Source organism: Haliaeetus leucocephalus, unplaced genomic scaffold, assembly GCF_000737465.1.
Source record: "Haliaeetus leucocephalus isolate CR32 unplaced genomic scaffold, Haliaeetus_leucocephalus-4.0 Scaffold880, whole genome shotgun sequence".
Lineage (NCBI taxonomy): Eukaryota > Metazoa > Chordata > Aves > Accipitriformes > Accipitridae > Haliaeetus > Haliaeetus leucocephalus.
In genome coordinates, this window is record NW_010973316.1 from 2,899,165 (window position 1) to 2,923,035 (window position 23,871).

General features: G+C 39.9%; 1 protein-coding gene across 3 annotated transcripts in view; it reads right to left on the reverse strand.

Moving 5' to 3' along the window:
• KANSL1L (KAT8 regulatory NSL complex subunit 1-like) overlaps positions 1 to 20,151 on the reverse strand; it is a 64,882-nt gene extending 44,731 nt beyond the window's left edge. For 2 of the 3 annotated variants that reach the window (XM_010583245.1, XM_010583243.1), the window contains exons 1-3: positions 19,991 to 20,150; positions 16,172 to 17,288; positions 594 to 735 (exon numbers count right to left, since the gene is read on the reverse strand). In XM_010583245.1, coding sequence (XP_010581547.1) covers positions 594 to 735; positions 16,172 to 17,259 — 1,230 coding nt within the window. In that variant the 5' untranslated portion in view covers positions 17,260 to 17,288; positions 19,991 to 20,150. Of the gene's footprint in view, positions 1 to 593; positions 736 to 16,171; positions 17,289 to 19,990 lie in introns of all 3 variants that reach the window. The other variant, XM_010583244.1, reaches the window with a different exon arrangement.
• Positions 20,152 to 23,871: the final 3,720 nt, after the last annotated feature.

The window sequence follows — 23,871 nt, forward strand, 5'->3', positions numbered from 1 at the left end:
AGAATGACCTAGGGAACCCATTAAATTGATAGATAGATTATCAATGTTTTAGGAATGTGACTTTCCCACTGTCTAGCCAGTTCGATTTACAAAAACTACTACATGAGTTACACACGTTGGAATTTTAGTAATAATTAATCTTTGACCTGTTCAAAGCACTGTACAAACATTAAATAGCTAATCCTCAGAATAAACATGCAAATAAAAAAAAACCCACCCTGAAACCCCACAACACAAAAATGAATAACCAACCACCCCACCTGAAAACCAAATCTTGCCTCTTCTGCAGAGGGAAAAAAACAGTGTGATAAATGCAGTACCTTGTGCTGTGCCCCACTAACAAAGTCCCTACTACCACAGATAGGAAAGTAAGAGTTCCCAACTCCCTGTCCTGTATTGGTGCCTCTAGGGCACAATACATTTTATCTCCTGATGTCTTTCTCATTAACCTCCACATGTGATAGCCTGCACAGATACAAAAACTCTAGGGCAAAACAAACAAGGACAATGACAACAAGGAACCAAATAAATAAATATTACAAGAAATACTGTCAGAAGATTGAAAAGCCCATTTATAAGCTTACAGACAATACCTTGGTGGCACGTATCTGCCTGTGAAGGTCAGTTAGTTGTTGGATTTTGTATTCTAGTTCTGAAATCTGGGCTTGAAGCCATGTCCAACGGCTGCCAATTCTAGCTCTGTCTGCCAGCCACTTCCATTCAGAAGTATAGCTGCTGTGAAGACAAAATGCTGGTTAGTCCAAAAATAAAGATAACCACATTTGCACAAGAACATTTTTGACAGCTGCTCTGCCTCATGTTGCAAGCATCCCAGTTGCTTTCAGAAGATATCTGATTATACCCATCCAGTTTCACATCAGCTTATTTCTGTAACTACAGAACTTGCCCAAACCAGTACAATCAATGTTCACTGGCTATTCCCAGGCTAAGCTAGTTTTCTGTTCTGTATTATAAAACCCAGAGCTGGAGAAAGTACCAAACTGTATCAATTAATGCAGATTACAGATTTGTAAAGAATCCCAGTAACTCCACCAGCGAGAATCCAAATTCTTACACCATGCTTCCTCCCACAAGCTTCCACAAATATCGTTTGCTAACAACTGAAATCTAATAAAAACACCATCCAGCAATGACCAGCTAGATATCAAGTCAATGCCCAAAAAACAACTAAGTAGTTTAGATTTCTTTTATTCAAGCTATTTTATAAATATAGCTGTGTCAGTATAGTATAGTGAGGTCACTCTTACTGCCATTTACAAATAGGTGTATTTTGTAACACAAAATATATGCCTCCCAGTACCTGAAATTGTAATTAGCTTAACTTTATTATGCTAAATTCATCACTGGTATCAGCAAACTTTACTCAATCTACATATTAAAAAAAAATGACATAATGGTACCACTGAACAAATAATCTTAATATCCAGTAAATTTAAGCAACAGAGACAACACAATGCAATATTTTAGTATGCAGCTTCCACTAGTACCCTACCATTAACTGAGTTTATTTTTTTAAAGAAAATGAGTGGTGTTTTTTTCCCCACTAAAGCTGTCAAACAGTTTGCCACAGCTAAATTAAAAGAAATGTAAAAACAAAATCAAACTTCTTCTGGAAAAGAAGTGCTTTTACTCAAGTTATTGGGTTAACTACTGGATCTAAATCCTGGATGACACTGTATCTAAGATACAAGATACAAGAAAAAGCAGATGCCAGTGAATTGGCATAGGAACATCACAAAAGTGCAATTGTTTCATGAAGAATTTTGTGTTAACTATCTAAACAACAACAGAAAGGTAATACATGACCCTGCAGAAGATGCTAGACACTTCCTGGCATGAGCAGAGAATCACCAAATCTGAGAATCCTAACATTTTCAGGGCAAAGATTATAAACATCAAAATCTCTGAACTTTTCGCCTACTTTAGCTATCATAAATAGTAAGAATAGACACAGTCTCTGGTAGGTTACCTCTAAAATACATCATTTCCCCCCCTTTTTAACATAAATTATCTGCCCACATAATTTACAACCAGCTTAAACTCTCTCCTACACAGACAAAAAACCATATGAAATTAGACAGGAGACTGAAATGTTCTGTTTAAATCCAGACTCTACATGCAAGCAAATAAAGTGGATTACTATCAAAAAGAAACTCAAAGAACTCTATAAATATATACCACAATAAATTGTTTACATTTTGTATAGTCTATTAGCGATTTTGTCCTAGGAAAAAAGGCATATGAAGTCATCTTGTGAATATCCATTTTTCTGACAATCCCTTCTTATTTCTCTTTGTTTCCCCATTATCACCAGCACATAGTAAATAGCACTGGTTACTTATGCTTTAACCAGGTCTTCTTGCCAAGAACTTCTCTGGGATTGACAGTTTTTGCATGTGTTTGCTTCTGCAAGTCATAAAATACAGTTTGTGGGGAAAGCGGGTGGGGTTGGGGGGGGGGGGGATCGGAATTCCTAGCTGGCCCAAGTCAGAGTTCAGTTAAATAATGTGTCCACAGAAGTGTGGTGGCTGGAATAGTTAGGATTTGTCTCAGGACCCTGGGATGGCAAAAGGGTAGTTCTAAGAAAGAGTTGCGTAATGAGGCTGTAACAAATCCCTTAATCATTGTAACAACAAAAGTTAAATAAGAATAAAGAGGATAACTGAGAAGAACACAACAGGAGTGTTGAGGTGCTTATTTCTAGTCCTTTCTCAAAAGACAAATGAACAAACAAACAACAAAACCCCACAAACAAGGACTTTATAACAAGAAAGCCCAGGTGAAAGAAAATAAATCACACCGAGAGAATTACTTCCCATGCTAGATGCAACAGTTTGGGGAGAAAAAAGAGCTATCCTCAAACAGACCGAGGAGGAAGGGGGAGCAAATGAGAAAAATAAAAAGTGCCCACACAGCTGGGAAACAAGAAATGGAATGGAAAGGTCTTATGTCACATACACTGTATGAAATCAGCATGGCAGTAAGGGAATCCATCATCAATACCAAACCACAGCAGATAACAGAAGAGTTAAAAATTGCAACCTTAAGACAAACAAATCATATCCTCTGTATATTACTGTCTTACATATAATAAAAACAAACCTCTGCAAAGTTACATCACAAGTTATTTTTAAAAAACGTGTTTGCAGTTTTTTTCGTAAACACTATATTAAATCTTGATTTAATTGCATTCACTGTTAAATATATTATAACTTTGCTTCATTCTAAAATACTATGCAAGTATTTCTTAAGGCTTTAAAGTTTACTATATAATTAAACTAACAGGATTTAATTACACTGTAATAATGATGCCCTTAGGCTTCTCTGTAAGGAAGAGTTTCCACCAAACTAATCACAAACATTTTAAGCTCACGTCAAAGGAATCAATTTTAGCTTCTCTCTCCTGCCAGCCTGGGCTGCCCCATGCCCAGTGCCTGCACAAGCCCTTGGGCAGCTACACAGTGACATGGATTAGAAAGTCGTTCATGGTTAATTTTAACTTCGGAGGCAGGGTGAATGCAGCAAGTTTAAGTCTAGATCCCTTTCACAGTTTTGATGCCTTGCAGGCAGACAGACACACTTTTGCACTGCTACAAGGGAAGGGGCAGGAAGCTCAGAACAAGGCAGCAAGAGTGAGCTCCCATTTACGAGATAGGAGGTGAGAGCACTGCTAAATTCTGTTCCCATCTGTCACTCATATTTGTTTGATCTTGCATTATTCATTTACCATCTTTGCCTCTAAGTCTACTTCTCTACAAGCTATTTAGTAAACATTGTAACTCCTCAGAGGAAGATAAAATCTCTATAAGCTATCCTCAACACTCCTAAAGTGAGCTGTTTGCATGCAAAGTGCTGTGGTTACTCAAGTGACAAATGATAACCTACTATTGCAATTAAAAAAAAAAAAATTAAAAAAATGTGTAAATCTGTTCCTGGGATGTTAGAGAGTACACCGTAACATTCACTCAGTAAAGAAAGCTGTTTCAAGATGGCACCAGTGAATCCATTAATTCTGCAAATCCAGAGAAGAAAGAAAAAAAAAAAAACAACCACAACGGGTTACAAAAATAACGAGGCCTGTTACTGAAGGAGGAAGTCAAAGCAGGTGCTAAAGTAGAATATGCTCCTGCTCTGGTTCTCTGTTGGGAATGACACACAAAAAAAAAGTTTCTGTCTGTCCCACTTCCTGTGTGCCCCTTTTGTAAAGCATCTTTACTTGGTTTCCATGCTTTTGACTCTAACATCATACATCCTCCACAGGAATTTCAAAGTCATTTGTCTGCTGGCAACTCAATATAAACCACCTTACATCTGCAAAAGTTTCTAATGTTTGGTACTGTAGTACAGTGAGATATTAAACTTACATATAAACTTACTGCTCTTGCGATGACTCTAAATCTGCAGATGTTCTCCTGCATTCATCCAGGACTATTAGAATTGGAAGAGAACAGAGAAATACTGACTTCGTATGAATAAAACATCTCATTTAAATTTCCCTAGAAAAACACACTGGAATTGCATTAGAGGCAAAATTTGTTTCCATGTGAGATACTGGCTTGCATTTCCCCTGTTTTGGTTGGACTGCAGAAGGTCAGTCCTGCACAACTCGCAAGAGAAGAAAGAAAGAAATGCAAAGAATAAGCAAGCCACAAGGAGCACAAATACAAATGCAGACAGTCAAAGTATGACCAAAATATAACTAGCAAGCAGACGTTCAGGCTGTACTGTATTGCCCCAAAGTATAGGAAAGAATTCAGCTGGGGATCATCAGCACCGGCAGAGGCAGTAGAAGCATTTCATCAAAGCTACTTGCTTTTGCTGAAACTGAAGAGGCAAGTGAAGAGCACTAAATAATATATTGCTACTACAGTCAGTACTATTGCTTGAACTGAAAGAAGTTTTTAGCCATGATCTATGGACAGAATATTTGGATGAACCCCTCAGCATTCTCACTTTCCCCAAAAGAGAAAAGAAAATTGAGAACAAACCATGCTTTTATGCAACCAAACCAACACTGGAAAACACAACAGGACTATGAGAAATATTTCCAGTGCCTCCATTATGTTGTGGGTGAGGTTTATGTTTTCCCAATAGCTAAGATCAGTCTGTCCCCAAAAAACAAAACCAAGTAACCTAACTGAGTGCAAAGGGGAACTGCTAACCAAGATAAAATTGCTGTTTTGTGAGTGAGTTTTTTTCTTTTTGTTTACAGGAGAGGAGAAGGGGTGGAATTTAAACCTTTTAGGCATATTTTATTTTTATAAGCAAACAAAACAGGAAGCCTGAAAACCAGTTCATAAATAATGAAGGAGAAACACCATGGTATTTAAAATGCACAAAAAATACAGAACCTGGCATTGATAGTAAGTATCCAGGAAGGTCGATTCAAATAGGTATGGTGAGCACAGGAAAGAGTATTTTAGAGCATGCAGCCCTGTGCCCAAGGCAAGATTCTCCACAAGTATCTTATATCCTGAAAATTAAAAGGAAACTGAGGCCTTCCAGCCTCATAACTCCCAGTGAGAACATGTAACATGCCCCTACCATGACATGCCTGCAGGGACAATGACAGGATGCTTCCTACTGAACAGGAAAGGAGCATGCTTGCAACAGACCCACATCAAAACCCCAAAATGCAGGTTTGCTAACCCAAAACACAGTCTCCTTCCAAAAGGTTTGTTTCAAGACCGTTTTCAAGTTACAACACCCTTAAACACGAACAAGCCAGAGAGCAAGGCACCCATGTAGCGTGGGTGGGAAAAACATCTCAAATTCCAAAATTCTGCATTAAACATAAGAACTGCAGTTGTGCCTGACATCGCCTCATACATTTCTGCTCAGTTTCCTAACACAGTGTATTTTCCTCTTTCTGCCAGGCCATATCCCCTTCAGTTTAATCCACATTGTTCTGACATCCAGTTTTCAGATTATTTAATCCTGAAGTGACCCCGTGATCCTGACCTCTACCATCCCTGCTGGTTCATCTCCTCTCGCTGGGAACTCCTGGGCTATCAGAGGCCTATTGCCAATCATGCGACAGTGAAGTATTTGGGACCAAGAAGCAGCTCATAAACTACAGACTGATTACCCTCAGGATAAAGAGCTAATCATCTTCCTTGGTGGGAGTCACTGAAAACAACAGCAGAAGTTTATCATTTTGATGAAGGACTCAACTCTGGAAACTGAAAAGCAGAAGATCAGAAAGTTCTCCAGATCTTTAAATCCCATCCAGACACCATATGACTCACAATGAAATTGATGAGATTTAACACACTGGAAAAAAATCATACATCCCCAATTCTCTTGGGAAGCTCACTCAGTTGTACAAAAATACAAAATTGTTCATATTCACCACATGGCACTCACAAAGGCTCAACACCACACTAATATGGCAGGGGTCCCCCAGGACTGGAGCTGTAAGCCTGTGAACTTCCTGGGCTCCCCCTAATTTTACACCAGCATTACAGTCAGCTTCCCTGTGACAATACATGGCAATGCTCAAAAAGCACCTGGCCTGAATACAAGCATTTTCTTGCAAGCTGTTAAGGTTAGTGCCTGGCTTCTGATACCTTCCATCAACATGTTGGTGAAATTCAACATGTCCACTTTTCTTCCCTCTGCAGACACTTGACAGTAAGTAAGAAACTACCAATGAAAACTAGGAGATAGTATCATACAAAACATTTAAATTAGGTGAATTCAGATACGTAGTGCATGTATTTTAGATAATCTTATCTAGACTTTATTCATGAGATAAAAATGCCCATTCCCAACAAAAACTTCCAACACTGGTAATGATTGAACAAACATATCCAGCTATGAAATGACCCGTAAATGCTTTTTCAAGGACTAATTCTTCCAGCACACCTACTTAATGTTTGTTTTCAGAATGAACTAACTTCAATTGCTGTTGAAGTATTTATTCCCCTGGACCAGTTAACTGCTAAACCCATAATAACCACAAAATTAAAAAAACAGTGAGTGCTGTTTTATGAACTCAATCTCTTCTATGCATTCCAGAGTGCAACAAGATCAAAACAAACTGCAATAAATATTGTCCTCTGGTATCATACCCAATCAACACTACACAACAAAACACTATTTACTCTCACAGTTCACTATCGGCCTTTGCTCAGATCATCCAGGAGTGCTTGCCGCAGACTGGCTGCACAGAGCAATATGCTGCTGGTTTGTGACAACCACCACCAAACCAAGCTATGCTCCCCGCCCCCCCCCCCAAAATCAAGCAATCAAGGGAAGTTCTCTGGTACTCAAAATTATACTGCATTCTCTGCAAAGATCTGCAATTAGGTCATTCTTCTGGAGCCTCCGGGGTTACTATCTTTTTTGGTGTTTAACAGAAATTTTTACCTGGCAGAGATTTTCCTCTGAAACACTACACGGCTTCAGAACAGATGGGGTACAGTTTTCCCTATCATCTACCAACATTGGCAACTCCTTATCACAACTATTTCTCGCACCCACACCTGGTCCCACCATCTCTAACATACTGTCGCCATTTAATACTTTCAGAATTGCATCCAATAATATATGTCGATACTAATACAGAATACATATCTTATCTTCCCAAACCAACAAACTTTATCCAGCTGAATGTTTCTGCTAAGCCATCAGGCCTGAGGAATTTATGCAGTAACACCTGAAATTACCATAGCCATGATTGCCCCTTGAAGAGAAAATTCATGGTACAGAACTAGAGTGGGGGAAAAAAATTAAGTAGCAACAGAGTAAGATTTTTACATCTTCCACAAATAAGGTTAGAAGGGACAGTGGGAAAGGGAGAAGAGGAAAATCAATATTCATGAAAAAAAGGCTGTAGAAGAAAACTGAAAATAAAAAAAGGGAAAGTCTCTGCGCTTAGATACCCTAGCAAAGGAGAAACCTTATAAGAATTTCACACTGGAGCTCTGTATGTTCCCTCATCTGAGAAATCACATCTTCCAAACTGATGAAATGCCACAACCAGTACTTGCCTGCTACAGGGTTCCTGCAAAGAATCACACTATTACTACAGGTTTTATATTAGAAACTGAACTGTTACACTTGCACTGAATTGTTAAGGCAATTTAGGGCTCAACAAAAGAAATTAAAAATTCAGCTTCTTTAAGCAATGTTGTCTCTTATAGTGCTGAACTCTTCCAATAGCTGGCTTCACAACCTGGTAGGTGCTTTTAGTCTTCAATTCTGTTTACATAATTCTTTAAAGCTGTTAATGATAAAAGGCCAAATTGGTGGGTGGAGGTGGGGTCAGTTAGAATATTAACTGCCCAAGAAGTAAAAACCCACAAAAGGTAAACAACCAGCACCATTTCCTCTTTTAATAAAATTTAAAAAATAGACTGCAAAATGTGTATCTGCTAACGCCTTTTGTTGAAGATATTTTAAAATAGATTTTTAAGATTCCATTGGCTCTCCCAGCACCCCAGCTTCTTCCACTAAACCTCAGCATGCTGTAGATCAGACCAAGGTGGAGCAGAGAAGCAGGTAGTGCTAACATGCAAAGAAAGGAACTTCAGGAACACCAGGGCTGCCTGGAAACAAGCTTCTTTTCTTGCCTTTGAAATGGCACAACATCAATAGACTAGCAACAAAACACCAGGAACACAGACCTAGAAATTCTCTGTATTATACAACTGCCCTTGAAAAATAAATCAAGAAAGTAGTGCTACGTCTGGATCCTATGCTCAACATAAAATAAGACAGAGCTTACAATATATTCCTTTAAAGATATGTGCAAATGGAATATTATTACAGCATACAAGCAGCATATCAATGCTGTCCAGACACTGAAGCTGGTCCCAAAATTTGTACATACATTCTTAAAAGGAATAGGTAGGTACAGTATTTGTGTAATATCTAACTCCAGCTCATAACTGATTTCATTCTAGCTGTATATAGTATCAGATTTCAATGTAAAAATGGATACAAAGCATATTCTTTTTTGAGGCTTTCTGGACAGACAACTAACAGTTGATCCAGAACTTGCATGCCAGATGCACCAGAAATCATCAGTAGGTTTTTGGTAGCAGAGGGGCTGCAGCCCTGCAGGACAGGGAAGAACTTCCCCACTCAGGGACTAAGAGGAGACTCAGAAGGGTCTGTGGCTGGTGGGGAAGCCCACGGCAGAGCAATCAGGTGAGAAATGAGGAGCAGCAGCAGCAAAGGTACCACCACATGCTGACCTCCACGTCCCACTTGCCACCCGTCACCTCACGGAAGGGAACATGCCTTGCTGTCAGGTGGTGCGAGCAGTGCGCCCACCACGTCGGGTTGTGCTGCGGGGAATAGGCTAACAGGAGAGCCGGAAAAGCCCCAGAGCACTCCTCTGGGTGGGAGGGCAGTTGGACAGAGCTGGCACAGGGCCCGCTTCAAGCCCTGAGGCCTGGACCCTCCCCACCTGTGGGACCCAAAGGAAGCTGCAGAGGGGCTGTGCCAAGTCTGAAACCCCTGGTTGGGGTGAGCCCCTCGCAGTGTTGCCACAGGGCAGCTCGCAAGCTGCCGCAGTGGGGACCCCAGCACCTGCCCTGGGGACATGGGACACCCTTGTACATCAGAAACAGAGTCCTTGAGACCCCTGCACAATTGCTGTAAGCATACTGTGATTAAGTAATAGAGGAGTAACCAAACAGTACTCAGCTGTCTGCTTTGCAGGGCAGGGATGGAGTTTGTTACGAGGTTAAACCCTACAGTCCAGTCTGCAGGGACAAGGAGTGGAGAGTGTAATGAATGTAAGTTTCAACAGTTGCAACCTTCTGGGCTTGGGTGTTTGTAGGTGCTTGGGGTGGAGTTTCACTGAGTTTTACTGCTGCCCAGTATACCCCCATGGGCTGGGAGGAAGGAGAGTTTATAATGGACATTCAAGTTTATTTTTTTTCAATACTAGAATCAGTAATTGAAAGTTTGCTAATTGAAAATTAAATTGATTTAAATTCCCCAACAGAAAACTTTTTCTCACCCACAACAGCTAGGTAAAATGTTAGCTGTAAATGATTTTGTTTTCATCCTATTTCAGTTTCAATAAAAAAGAGCATGGGTCAATATATTTAAATCCAACATCTAAAGTTACATTCCTAACCCATATTTAGTAGTATGAATGAAACCCTGTTACAGGAGAGCACTCCTATTTTGGAAAGTCTTTATGCACACTTTTTATTTCACATGAAAAGGAAAGCATTCAAATGATTTCCTGTATCAGGGGCCCAAGTACACTGATTTTCAAAGGCACTGGATGTATCCCTTTGAAGTAGATTCTCATGAAATCGGTGCTACCTATGAAATGAAATAATGCTGCCCTCACTTTGCAAGATGTTATAAAGACAGTTTGTTGTTGGTTGTAAACAAATCTTTTAATTAAAAACAAACACATTTCATGGCTTAGCAAAAGAAAAAAGCTAGCCATAAAACTCTGATTAATCAGCAGTTGACATCAAGCACCAAACTCTTCTTGTTTACCATTTAATTAAGCATGCCAGATTAATAATCAGACACATGTGTATACATGATAGATTTTCTATTCTACCATACGATGTTGACTGTGTATTAAACTGTCATTCAGAAGAGTAACGCCAAGTTTTTATTTAATATGCATTCAACACCTATCTAACTCAAAAGCTTCAACGTTCCCAGCTCCGAGATTCCCTTGCAGGTTACAACTTGTCAAACCTTCTGCCTTTCATTAAAACCTTTCAGTCTGCTTTCAGCAGCTACAAAAATATTAATGTAATTACAGGTTAGAAATCAGGATCCTTTCTCACAAGAACATTACTCTAGTATTGTGAGAAGGAAGTCTTGCTCAAAAGCAAGTTATTATTGCGGTACATGAGATCTCTAAAAAAAAAAAAAAACAGTAAATGCATGTGGGGCCCTAAAGAAGTTGTAAATCCATCTTATGGAAATCCAACCAAGCGAGGTTGAATATGTCCTGAAATAATACATTTATCCCTAGAGTGAAAACAGAAGGTAATATAAAGCTATCTTTTCTTTCATTCCCCAGTAACAATTCTCCTCCCGCATCCCAGTGACAGGAGCCAAGAATTGCAAGAATGGAGTTAATGAAAAAGCAATGTATAAAACATTTCAAAATCAGCGTATTATTAGCACCTATGAATTTATACTTATTCAAAAGCCCTAACATTAGTCTTCCATGCAAATAAGACATTTCCTGGACTTGAAAACTAAAAAGGTCTTAAAAACTGGAAACAACTGGGGGTTTGTGCTTAAGAAAAAGGGAAAGCAGTATTTAGTCCTGGCAGACTCTCTTCCTCCCCTTCCCAAAACCAGAATTCAGTTCTCATATCAGGTATGAAGCGAAATTACAGCTCAGAGTGGAAAATTAGGACCTGACCTTGCAAAAACAAACAGCTTCCCTTTATAATGTGGCTCAAAGACATGCAATAAACCCCAGCCCTTAAGCAGTGCCTTCTATAGTGAGGCCTGCAGAACTGCATTGATGTTGCTCAATTAGTCATGAAAAAAAATGCTAGGAAAAATGGAAAATAATCTAGAACAAACAGATTAGATTTGGAGATACTAGTCATAATATTTTCTTCCTTCCTGTATTCTCTCTGCCTTACTGCTCCCCTCCCCACCAAGTATTTGTACTAAAAGCAGACTTCCCATCTTCCCTCTTTCCAACTAGCAATCTAAGGGGAAAAAAAAAGAAGAAGAAGAATAAAAAAAAGATTTACTATCTCTGCACATTCATTACAAAAGTTTCCAGGCACAATAAACCCTGTGGGCATGGAAAAATGTAACAGTGCTTCTTCGTCAGGCTTGAGGTTGCTGGAGCATAATCAGTAAACCATGTCTTTCAAAAATCAGAGGAAAAGCATGAAAATATTTCAGAAAGAAAAAATCCCACCAAATGATGCAAAAGGACTGTATTCAGATGGGGGAAGGATGACTGGGGAAACGGGTCACACGACTTTTCATGAGTAGACAGAGCTACTTATTTTGCAGAAAAATCTATTGTAAGCAGTTTTTCTCTCTAATCAATTAGTACATGTATTACTATTTGACAGAGTGAGCAGCTGTGCCTTCAAAGAACCCCAGTGACATATCTTTTGATTCTGGAAGATCATACACGTAGTGCATGTAGAAGAAGAACTCTGTACCCTGCAACTTTAAAGGCTTCCCAAATAACCACCTCAGCATCAGACTTCTTTGTGGTACATTGTAAACAACCAGAACTTCTAACCACATCAGGAACACACACAAAATACATGAATAAGGATGTGGAGCTGGCCTGGAAGGATACAATACATAGCTCCCAGAGCAGAGCTGTGTTGTTGAAAAAACTCTTGAGCTCCCATCCTCCACCAATTCACCTTGTTTGAAATCTCTGACCGTTTCTAAGGGTAATCTTCCATCTTCATGAACCACAAAGATAACTGACAAGTTCCAAGTAAACTCAGCTGGTGAAATGTTGTCTGTGTTGCATTTCAAGTGGTTGATGTTAGCTGTGAATTCCTGAAGGAATTACTTATGGTCAGCTTTCTGATGCCCTCTGTCCACTTCGGTTGCTAACGCCTAACAGGGAGCTAGCAAACAGCACCTAACATCTGCCTTTGAAAAGCCAGAGAGAAGTACTACCATATCCCCTGTGCAGTGTCTCTGGATATTTCCTACACCCAAAGGCAGGAACGGTACTAGAATACACTACAAATTACTGATGGAAATCTGATGCTTGGTATAAGAAACCTACCATGGAAACTGACAGGTTAAAGCATTCATTAGCTGACACTAGCAGCAAAATGACAAAATTCCTGAAAGGAGCCAATTGTTTTTTCACATTTCTTTTTAGCAAATACTCAAAGGACAAAATGTGTTTTGATTAAGCTCTTGAAATGGGATGAGGCTTTCCAATTACTCTAGGAACTACGGAAGTTCAGTAAGTACTGTGAATTGTCAACTAGAAGAATTGCCTTCACCAGCAGACCAAGGAATCTTTCTTGTCTTGAGGACAGCACCTATGCAACACACAAACAATGAACAATGGTCTAAATATCTTATAACAGCTATCTAAGACTACACAACAAAGGTATTGAAATAGATGGATAAAGACAATCTTACTTGAGACACAAAGCACTGACATACAGCTCAGAAGAGCTTATGTCAACACTCAACAGGCAAAACTCTTCTCAGGATAATGAGAATGAACAGGTTCAAAATGCTAAAAATAGCTCCAGGTTTTTTCCTACCATGAAGAATTGGAGCCGGAATCAACTTGTCCCTCCTGATGGGAAACAGACTGGTCTCAGGTAAACACAGTAACTGCAGGTTCATCCCTTCTTGCACATTGGATTGACACCTCCTCCGCCTCCCAAAAAGGATAAAAAGCACCGCAGTCATGACAATGACCGGCCACCAGTGTGATTATACCCTCAAGTTAAATGCAGTCAGTATACTGTGATGTAGGCAAAACCAAAACATTTTTCCTGTTCATCACTGCATTAATAGCACCTTACAATATCTACAGTTAAGTATTATGAAGAACATCACAGACGAAGAGTCTTTCCAGGTCACTAAAGGTCTTCACTATGAAAACATAAGTCACAGACAAGGAAACTCACCCACATGAACACATTATTTCTGGAAAGCACTAAGAGTCAATGCCCTAGGAGAGAAAGGCATTTCAAAGAATGTAAATCTACCTAACAGAAATAAAAATGGATGTTAACTTTGTTTCTTTTGTCCCAGTGAAAGGCAATCCAAAGACCCTTAAAGTGGTAAAGCTCAGGAAACAGCAAATCTCAGCAGCTGCACTGGTGAATAACTGATTTACCTTTGTCACCTAGAAGAAAAAGTGCAGCCTTTAAGCCATAAAGACAAATCTTAGGGAAGTTGAAGATATGAAGAAAACCATTCCAAGCTGAAGATAAGGATAAATTCAAATAAGAGACAGCCTGTCCTCACTGCAATGTTAATTCAAGCATTGCCTCAGCCTATACACACAGACAAGAGTCTTCTGCTTAAATTAGGCACTACGTTAACTCTGAGCTTGCTGGCCCAGCAGCACGGTTCAAACACCAGTGATCCTTGCACTGCCAAGGCAGCAAGGCCTTAGCTAATGCACATTTCTAACCTTGTCACCACTGCTGCTTGACTACTGTTCAGCAGTAAGAACATAAAAAATGGAGGAAAAAAACAACCCACAAATAAAGGGTCACACTGAGTCAGACTACAGATGATCTATCCGGTTGCCTGCCACTTAGCAGTGGCCAAGATAAGAGTCTTAAAACAGGGCAGGCATGGAGGGAGCAGTGCTTCTCCAGAATACTCCCGTAGCTGCCAGCAACAGTAGCTTGGGGATTTCCTGAGCCAAACAAAGGTGGTGTCTTTGTATTTAAAAATCCTCTGTGGATTTTTTCATCAGTGCAACAAAACAAACTGAGTAAACCTTAAGTGGAAAGACAACTTAAGGAATTCAAAAGCCACAAGAAAAAAAGGTAAAGAACTGGCAGGCAGAGTTATAAACTCAAGTGTCCCTGAGAAGAAGAAAAAAGAAAACCCTTGCACGGAACTTTGGTCCAAATATTACATTATCCACTACCCTTCAAGAAACAAGGGTTTCTCAGCAGTTTTTCTTTTTCAGTTCATATAATCATCAGAATCCTAGAGGCAGAGCTATTACTCAGAAGTTCAAACATATCAGCTAGGAGAAGAAAGCAGATTCTCCTATGCTGGGAAGAGCCAAAAATGCTGTTTTTTCATTAAAATATTTCAGAAGGAGAATAATTCTTTCGCAAACTCAAATATTTAAGGTGATCCTTACTTAGATGGCAAGTCATTATGCTTTGGTTGGACTTTAGTACAGTATTTACCATTCCAACAATACATAAAAGAAAATGAAGACTAGTTTTTACTTTGCACTTTTTCTCCCCTCTGTTTTCCAGGCCTACAGAGTTTAACAAAATGTAGCCATGATTTAATATAACCATGCTTACTGAAGCTTCCCTGAGGCTACAAATGCTAACAGGGCACAGATCTTCTCCAGTTTAAGATAAAGCTTCATTGATTTCTTCTGAACATTATGCTTTTCAAGAAACAGACTAATAAATACATGTTGTTAAATATTTATTTTTCCTCAAACACCAGTGTCACTCTTAATGCCTTCTAGACACTCCCTAATAGCAGAGAGTATAAGAAGAGATCAGGAAACACAAAACCAGTCCAGACTTCCAAGTGCTAGAAATGTAGGCGCCACGAAGCTCCTACCAAGCTGCTGTGTTTGTGTGAAGCTCTATTCCATGTGTTACTGTCCTGACTATCACATCCTAACAGACCTTGAGACATACACTGTTCTCTCCAGCTGTTAGAAGGGGAAAGCAGCCGTCCTTTCACCGCTTTCTAAAATTTCTTGACCAAAGAGATTGTGTTAATAGTATAGCAAGGTAGGGGAAAGAAAAAGAAAAGAAAAAAAAAGAGGCTGTACCACCATCAGGGAACAACTTTACTATCTAATTCTCTTACCCACCACTGATTTCCAAAGCTATACTAATTTGTACTGACAGGATCCTGGTCAATTCAAAACAGTATTAGTTAATGATACTAATTTCCCTCTGGTTCTTCTTGAAAAAGATACCAGCAACAATAAAACCACCACTGCTAGCTTCATTCACAGTAGCAGAACAACTTCAGTAAGTAAATTAACATTTTTTAAATCATAATTCAAAGAACCAAACTTTTTCAATATACAACCCCCAAATACTGGATGGCTTGACACCTGCATCAGATGATCATTTTAACCCTGTATCACATCACAGTGAATTTCAAGATCCTAACATTGACTAATTCTTAATAACTCCAGAATACAATTAAAATTATTTTCATATCATTTACAGCACTGCTATCACTATTTGATTTACAGCACCATCTGAGTATTGAATAATTAGCAGTACTAATGTAATGCAAACTGATAGTGCAGTACAAAATCTAGGTCTCTACAGGAGCGTTCTTACTTTCTGTCTGGCCTCTGCCAAACCTAGCTCACACAGGCAGTCCTGCTGATTTCAGTAGGACTATCTGTTGAGTGAGGTTACTCACACAAGAAGGAATCTGCAGGTCTAGGCCCTTCCATCTTGATTTATAAGCATGAAGCACATGAGTCTAGCAAGAATTTAACACTTACGCTTCCACAGTTGTTCTTACAGTCCATTCCTCACCATCTTCATCTGAGCTGCTACATGTTGCATCAGAGTCCAGATCCTTCTCCACACGAGACAGCAGCCCTCCAGTAGAAAGTGCAAAGCCCTGGATTTCACCTGGTGCAACGCTAACTCCGTTCTGTACATCCGTACTAGAACTACTCTCCAAAGTAGTTGTGTTGTTTTCTGGCCAACCTTCAGTGCACCTGAGGGAGCTACTGCTCAAAAATCGGGTTGGCTCATGGAAAACCTTCATTCTTTGTAGCTGATGTTTCACGAAGCATTTCAGCTGCTGATCACAGTGTTTGATAACATGCTTTGCCAGGAGCGTTTGTAAACGTTTCTGAGTTCTTTTGGCACGACTGATTTCCATTTGTTGCTTAGTGACACACTGGAGTAATCGAGCATACACCTCCTCCGGGGTGCAGCTCAAAATCCCTTCTGAAGGCCCGTGAAGAATTTGGTGTAATAAATCCCCTTTTATTGTTTCAGTGCAGACTTCCAAGGCCCTACCCAAAAAACCATTCTTCTTGTACCATTTACCATTTAAAAGCTGCATTTCTTCTGCATTACTGGATTCGGTTACATTTGAATCCAAAAGTCTCTGTGTTTCTGCCAAATTCGGAGATGTGGTCTCTGAAAATGTCTCCCCTTTGACCTGTTCCTCAGGTTCTGAATGACTAATCCGACCAAATGATGTGTCAGCACCATTATGTAATGAATTTCTCATCTTGGAGCAGTCGAGCTCTCCTGCTTTCGTTTGCTTACCGGTTTTGTTGCTAAACGCAGAATTTGTACTCATTAACAAGACAGACTGATAGCACTTGGAGGCTGGCGGAGAACCAAAATGCTGTACACTGAAGATATCATTTCTGAGGTTGGGCTCAGCAGTGGGGAACCCCAGGACTGAGCAAGTAATCTGTGCGATGGAGTCCTCTTTTATCTTCTCTTCCACTGCTCTGGAATTTTCCATGCACAAAGCTGTATCAGACTCCATAGCTCTAGAGGACAAAGAAGGTGACAAGTGGATACCATGACCTTTTGTTGCTGCCTCTCTGAGGGCTGGTGTCATTATAGCTACGTAGGTAGTTTACAGCAAACCTGAAAATAACATGGGCCATGTAAATTTTCTCATTTTCATGACACAGTACAAACACAACAACTCTGTCAGATATTTCATTCTTTCAACATTTCAACATTATTCAAAGATTCCATAAAAAAGGACATTATCTAAACACAGATAGACTACGCTCCCTCCCAATTCAAACAAGAACACTCTTTCTGTTTTTTCTTTATTTCTTTCAGAGGTTGTTTGATGTGCAATAAAGTCTTTACCTCTCAGGGGAGTAAGTGTTCATACCTCATTGCATTTCTGATCCTATCAGGCTGAGAAATAAGACTCACAAAGTTCAAGACTGTCGTCTAACCTTGCCAAACTGAAAAACATGACCATAAGACACGTGACTGGAAGGATGCATTTTAAGATACATGTGCGAGTGTATGTATATGTATACGCACACACACAGAGATGCACATCTACACACTCTCACCCCAGAACTGTAGCTGCATTTTATTTTAATCTGTTCTGGAGATGAGTTACTTTTTGAGTTGCATTTGGTTTTCATTCAAGTGTGGGTTTTTTTACACTTATATAAAAGCGTCAACATCAACAGTATTACAGAAATGGGAGCTATGCAGCTACCTATTACAAGTTCAGCAAAGCAGAACACCTACCACATGCTGAAACACTCTGAAATAAACCCAGAGGCACTACTGGGAGAATTACATTTAATGTAAATCTACATAAAGAAAGCATTTGATTAATTAATTTATTGTATATTCTCACAAATACACTTTAGAAACCAATCATCAAGGCTAATACTTTGAAAACCAAGAACAGTAAGTTCTAAATGTTTCCTAAAAAATATTTCCTGTGCCTTTGTATCCAGTTCTTCTTTATTCATCAGGCACTGCCTGCATAATACAAACACAATATTCTTTGATAACAATTTGAGTAAAGACAAACAGTTTTCCTTTACAAATCCTCTTGCCTGTGGCTTGCCATAGCTTAGATGAAGGGTTCCCAAACTTTTGGATCAAAAGACAACCTTCACCACTTCTTGTCAGCAGCTATGCTGCCATGTCATACTGTATGTATTCCACAACCTACAGAGCAGGAATCACTGCCTTACACTGTACTTTCAGCTTTGTTTAGGAGATGGTTAAATAAACCAAATGAAAGATTTAATTGAACATGGCCTGCGGAAGCCTGAAAGATAAGCTACTGTTGGTTCTTCATTAAGAAGCCAGAGACAAAACCAGAAACAATAAAAGAGTAATAACAAAAGTGAGCGTAGCACAGTAATTCCACAGTAAATTCTCTGTTTAACTGGTGTACTAGTTAAGCAGCATTTCCATTGCCCTCCTTTTAATGTCTTCAGTTTCTTTGATCTCCACAGCAACTGCCTAGCTCAGCAATTTTCAGTGTGCAGATCCCATAAGGGGTCAATGATTCTGAGGCTGCCACGTATGGGTCTTAAGAAAAGCAAACTCCCTGTCTGAAGCTTTAGCTTGTTTATAACTACAGGTTTTATGCTGAAGCTGCAAATATTAAAGGGAGATGTGGAAACCTAAGGAGCTGAGAAGTACCAGTCTGTATACTTTCTCCTTAACCCTCAACCATGAGGTTTTCATCTCTGTACATTACCTACCCAGCATCACAGGGACCAGGTTTGGTGGTCCTAATGCTAATCCTAAACAATACTATTAAAATCTCCAGGATTTTAACCTTTATCAACGAGCCAGTAACTTCAGACTATGGAGGAATTCAGCACAAAGTCCTCCCCAGTGGACAGCCGTTCAATAAGAGCCCCATTACTAGGATCGGACAGGGAATGCACTGATGAGAACTGGAGCCCCAAATCACAACGGCTCTGGTGACTTGGCAATGCTCTCAGCACCTGGCTGACTCGTGGCTTTGTCTTTCCACTCTTGTAAGAGCTAGCAGGCTTTTACAATCCTAAATCCAAAGGAGGATGGATTCAGACACCTATGCCTCCCCACCTCTCAGCGTACGGCAAATAACTGTAGTAAGTCAAGGTGATTTAGAACAACTAAAACGTAAGAAGGAGAGAATTGAAGCCCACACTTTCTCTGAGGGGTTACTATGAACTCAAGGCAGTCCCCATGGTAGATCTGTCCCTTGGGGAACTCCAAGAAGCTCTTTGAAGAAAGCTGTCAGACTGATACCTACATAGTATCTACATACACTGAGCAATGAGTTTATAACTGTTCCAACTTTACCATCTACCTTCCTTAGCCCACGTGGTTTAACAGTCATAGACTGCTACTGCTGAAAGACAGGAAACATCCACACACAGTAGAGCTGCTGCTCAAGCAAACAAGTTTGGAAATATGTACCTCCTTCATACCTATATGAAGATGGATGCTATTCAAAAAACCAGCAGCACAAAATTTTCATAGTGCTGTGTTTTAACTTGATCATATTTCCTCAAATACTACAGACACTTCTGATACAGTTTCAAATTTCCTAAATTGCAATGAATACCAATAGCATATTATTTTAAGGGTTTTTTGAGTTTGGGGGACTTTTCCCCCCCCTCCTTTAGGGGAAAGAGGGGAAGAAATCAAAGTACCCTCAAATTGAACCACAAACATCAAACTAGAGCATGACAAACCACTAACTAATTAGGAGTTCCTGACAGAAGATGCTTAATTACAATATAGCTAAAAAAATAAATAAAATGCTTTTGAAGAGAGAAATTGCTCAATTAAGCCCTTACCCAGCAACTTGCAAACTTCTGCCCTGAAGACAGTCATGTGAGACACTTCAGGTGTGTGCCTCATTTCAGTGACATCAAAAAGACTTAATAAAAGCTGGCACTGTCCCAGTCTCCAGTCCTTGGCATTTCTCCAAGGAGTTCGCACACGCACGCACACGCACACACACACAGAGTCATTGGTATATGAGCAAAACAAAGTATCAGCTGCAAAAAAATTAAAAACAAGTTTTAGTACAAGTGCTTGGCTCAATGAGAACTGTAAAATTTTCATTCTGACACATTTTATTTAATTTTGGCAGGAAGTAGCAAAAATAATTTCACTCCACCCTTATTGGAAGTGAGTTTCCAGAGCCAAACCTATTATCTTCAGGGGGCAAGGAGGGGGGAAGTGCAGAGGGAGGGAAGACAAGTACCACAACATGGTATTCAGGAAGAGTCTGTATTTTCATTCTGAGAAAAGTTTTTTTGTCATAGGTAAGCCATTTCAAGGATTTTTTCCATCATGTACTACTTGAGGTTTCAAAACCAGAACAGCTGAAATGCTACTAAACTGGCAAACAGTTTGCTTTTCATCTGCTGAATATGCACTCCACTTGAAAGACTAAAAAGTATTTTAAAAAGAAAAGCTGACGTAAAATAAGTACCGGGGAAGGGAACAAACAAGTACCAGACACGCACAGTACATCAACTGATGTTTAAAGTGACTTTATGCCTATCCTCCCCTAATGCCTTAATTACCCAGGAGGATATAGCTGAGAAATGCAGTTTACCACAGGCCTAGCACTCCCCGGACTCGCACCCTGCTCCCTTCTCTCACCACAGCTACGGGTCCCTAACCCACCAGTGACCCCTGCTACCTCTGCTTATTTCTTAGTCCTTATTCGACATTTCTGCATTATACCCTTCTCCACCAGGCTTACCTCAATGGAATTTGTCTAAATCCTGAAACTAGTGTCTTCATGTTGGTAATCAGCAGCACCCTATTGAAATAAACACAACAAAACACAACCACAAACCTGCCTGCACACAGGGTGGCATTCCCTTCCCAGATTTTGTTTATAGTCTTTTCACTTCTTGAGTGTTCCCTCCCTTGCATAACACTATCACTTTTGTTACACAACACTGCAGACAATGTTTTGGGGGATTCTTGCTTGGGGGGTGGATTGCTTTGTATTTTAGTGGGTTTTTTGTTTGTGATCTTCTCCTTTTCAATGACAATAAAACTCCATTTGCATGAGGGTTTGTAAGGCTCATGTACCAGCCTTCTCTCCTTGTAAATTCAGTCATCTTTTGTCATCCCAAACACCTGAAACTTTCTTGTTAATAACGAGATTCCTGGAGACCAGGAGAAGATTTTTACATTTACAATTTTTTTTTGCTTTCAAATTCAGGGGCCTATAAATAACATTTTAAATTAATACAGCTGTTTCTGGTTTATTCATAGATTAACAGTGTTTCAGATAAGCAAACTTCCAATGTTTACTCCTTCTCTAGAAGGCATTTCAAAAGCAAAGCAAAGTCACCGGCAGCAGACAGCACCTGGTGAAACACCCAAAATTAAGCTCAGCAAGAAACAAAAAAGCTCAACAGAAATACTGTATTTCAAACTGACAAATGCTGCTTTAAGGCCTCTTAAAGAAAACCTGCAGGAGAGATGGCAGCTACATGAGCAAGGTTGATCTGCCTACAACACAACTGCCAAAACCTGGTTTCCTACAGCTTTGTGTTGTTTGCCCCATCATCCCTAGCTCCTCTTGGACAGCCTTCCTGATAATCGCTGGACAAAAATAAAGCGGTGCTCTGGCAGACAGGCACTACCTTGGCACTGCCTTAGCTGTGCTGCCAGGACTGAGAGCCACCATCAAGCTGAGTGTGCAGGAGCTGACTTTGGCCAGCTTCTCCAAGCCTTGCCTGGTGGGAGGCATCCACTGGGGTATACTTTACCTACCTCTCCCAATTTTCACAAAACTTACAGGATCATAATAATTTCTAAGAATAGAGAGAGAACAGCTCAATAGCATAATTTGCATTTTCTCACAGAATAGTTTGCAGCAATGACTGCAAAAGAGATATTGGTCCCACTGGGTATGTCCTGGTTAGGCGTATGAAAGAAAAAGGAAAGAAGTACATATTTAACACACCTGGGACTAGCCTTTTAAGAAAAAAAAATCATCTCGGTAGGCAGCTTTTGTTTTCAGTTCAAAAGCAGCCCAGTGACTCATGTCAAGTATTTAAGCATTTTAGTATTTTGTTCTATTAATAGACTGGAAAAAAAAACCCCAAACAGGATTATGCGGGGAGTCTCAGCTTTCAGCAGCACTCACTGTGCAGGCAGTACTATATAGCTAAAACTGCAAACTCCAGTGTTTTGCACTCCCCAGAAGATATAAGCACAAATTCCTCCTCTTTGGAAAAAAAAAACCACCACCAACACATGCACACCTAAAAAGGATCTCTCTTTGAACAGTAAAAGAACTCAATTTAAGACAGACCACCCAAACAGTTTTAATCATAAAAAACATCAAAAAGGACATACTTCAAGTTGAACTCATTAGTATTCATTTATGATAAAATCCATGACTCATTAAAATCTCTGAACAGGGTTGTTTTTATCCTTGTTCATAACTGCTTCTGAACAGAGAATCATATATTATTTCCAAGTTTAATACCATGCCATCGACTAATTCCTGTTCAGTCTATAATATATTTGTAACGTAACATGTGAAGTCATCTTTAACATACGCTAAACACTTTCTGTAGTACGTGACAGGTGCCTCTGTAAGTAGGTTATAAATATGTCTCTAATATAAATATCTGTAATACTTTTAGATCCATTGTAAGGTTCATATCAACATTTCAGTTATCCTTTTGAATTTCAGTCTTTGAAGAGAGGGCCATAAAAAATGGCGTTAAACAAGACACATTCAGCTCTTAGACACTAATTAAGATGACTGGAATTTAAACTCCCCAAAACATTTACAGGGTTTCACAATGTGGACCAATAAAGGAGACTCCTAAGGCACACAGACCAACTTTCTGAGTTGCTACACCTACTAGCATTATAAACATGCTTTATCCAGTTTGATTTTTAGTATTTCCTTTTTATTAAATTAAGCAGAAAACAAAAAGGAAATATTTACCCTTTGACAAAAAGCAGGCTTTAATAATTTGGTCATTTGATTTTCATTTTTTTCTTAAATTGCTTACTTTGCTCCTCATTGCTGAGGAGTACCAGTAACTCAGTTACTGCTACATTTTATTTTGGGAAATGCTTCAGCATTTTGCAGCCAGGGAGCTGATGCACAAAGTGGATTAAAAGACTTGCTCAAGACCACACGGGAAATCTCAACGAAGGCTGAGGGACACACCTCGATCTGAGCTGCTGTCCAGAGCTTTGCTGTCTACTTTATCTAAAGTACTCAGGTTTATGAGTAAGTGGTCTGTAGTCTGGGAAGCCAGCTTGGTCAGGGTCACTCGAAGGCAAAGGAATCTGTGGCAATCTGTTCAGCTTGATTATCAGAGGCAAGTTTTAACTCAGGAATTAAAAAAAAATAAATAATAAAGTCACACATGAAAATGCAAGCTAAACCTTTCCACCCATTTACTGACCCAAACATGAAAAATAAAATGAAAAGCACAAGGCAGTACAGCACCAGGTACCTACTCCACCGCCCTGCTCGGAAGCTAGCGATACCAGGCACCCCGCGCCCGCGGATCGCCCGGCGCCCCCGGGCAAGTCGGGGCACGGCCAGGCTGGCAGCACCGCGGCCAGAAGCCAGGGCCGGGCAGGCAGAAAGCGGCGCTCACAGGGTCGGGGGTGGGGCGGGGCGAAGAACGTGAGAACCCCTGCGGGAGCTACGCAGGGACCCGGTGGAAGCGGG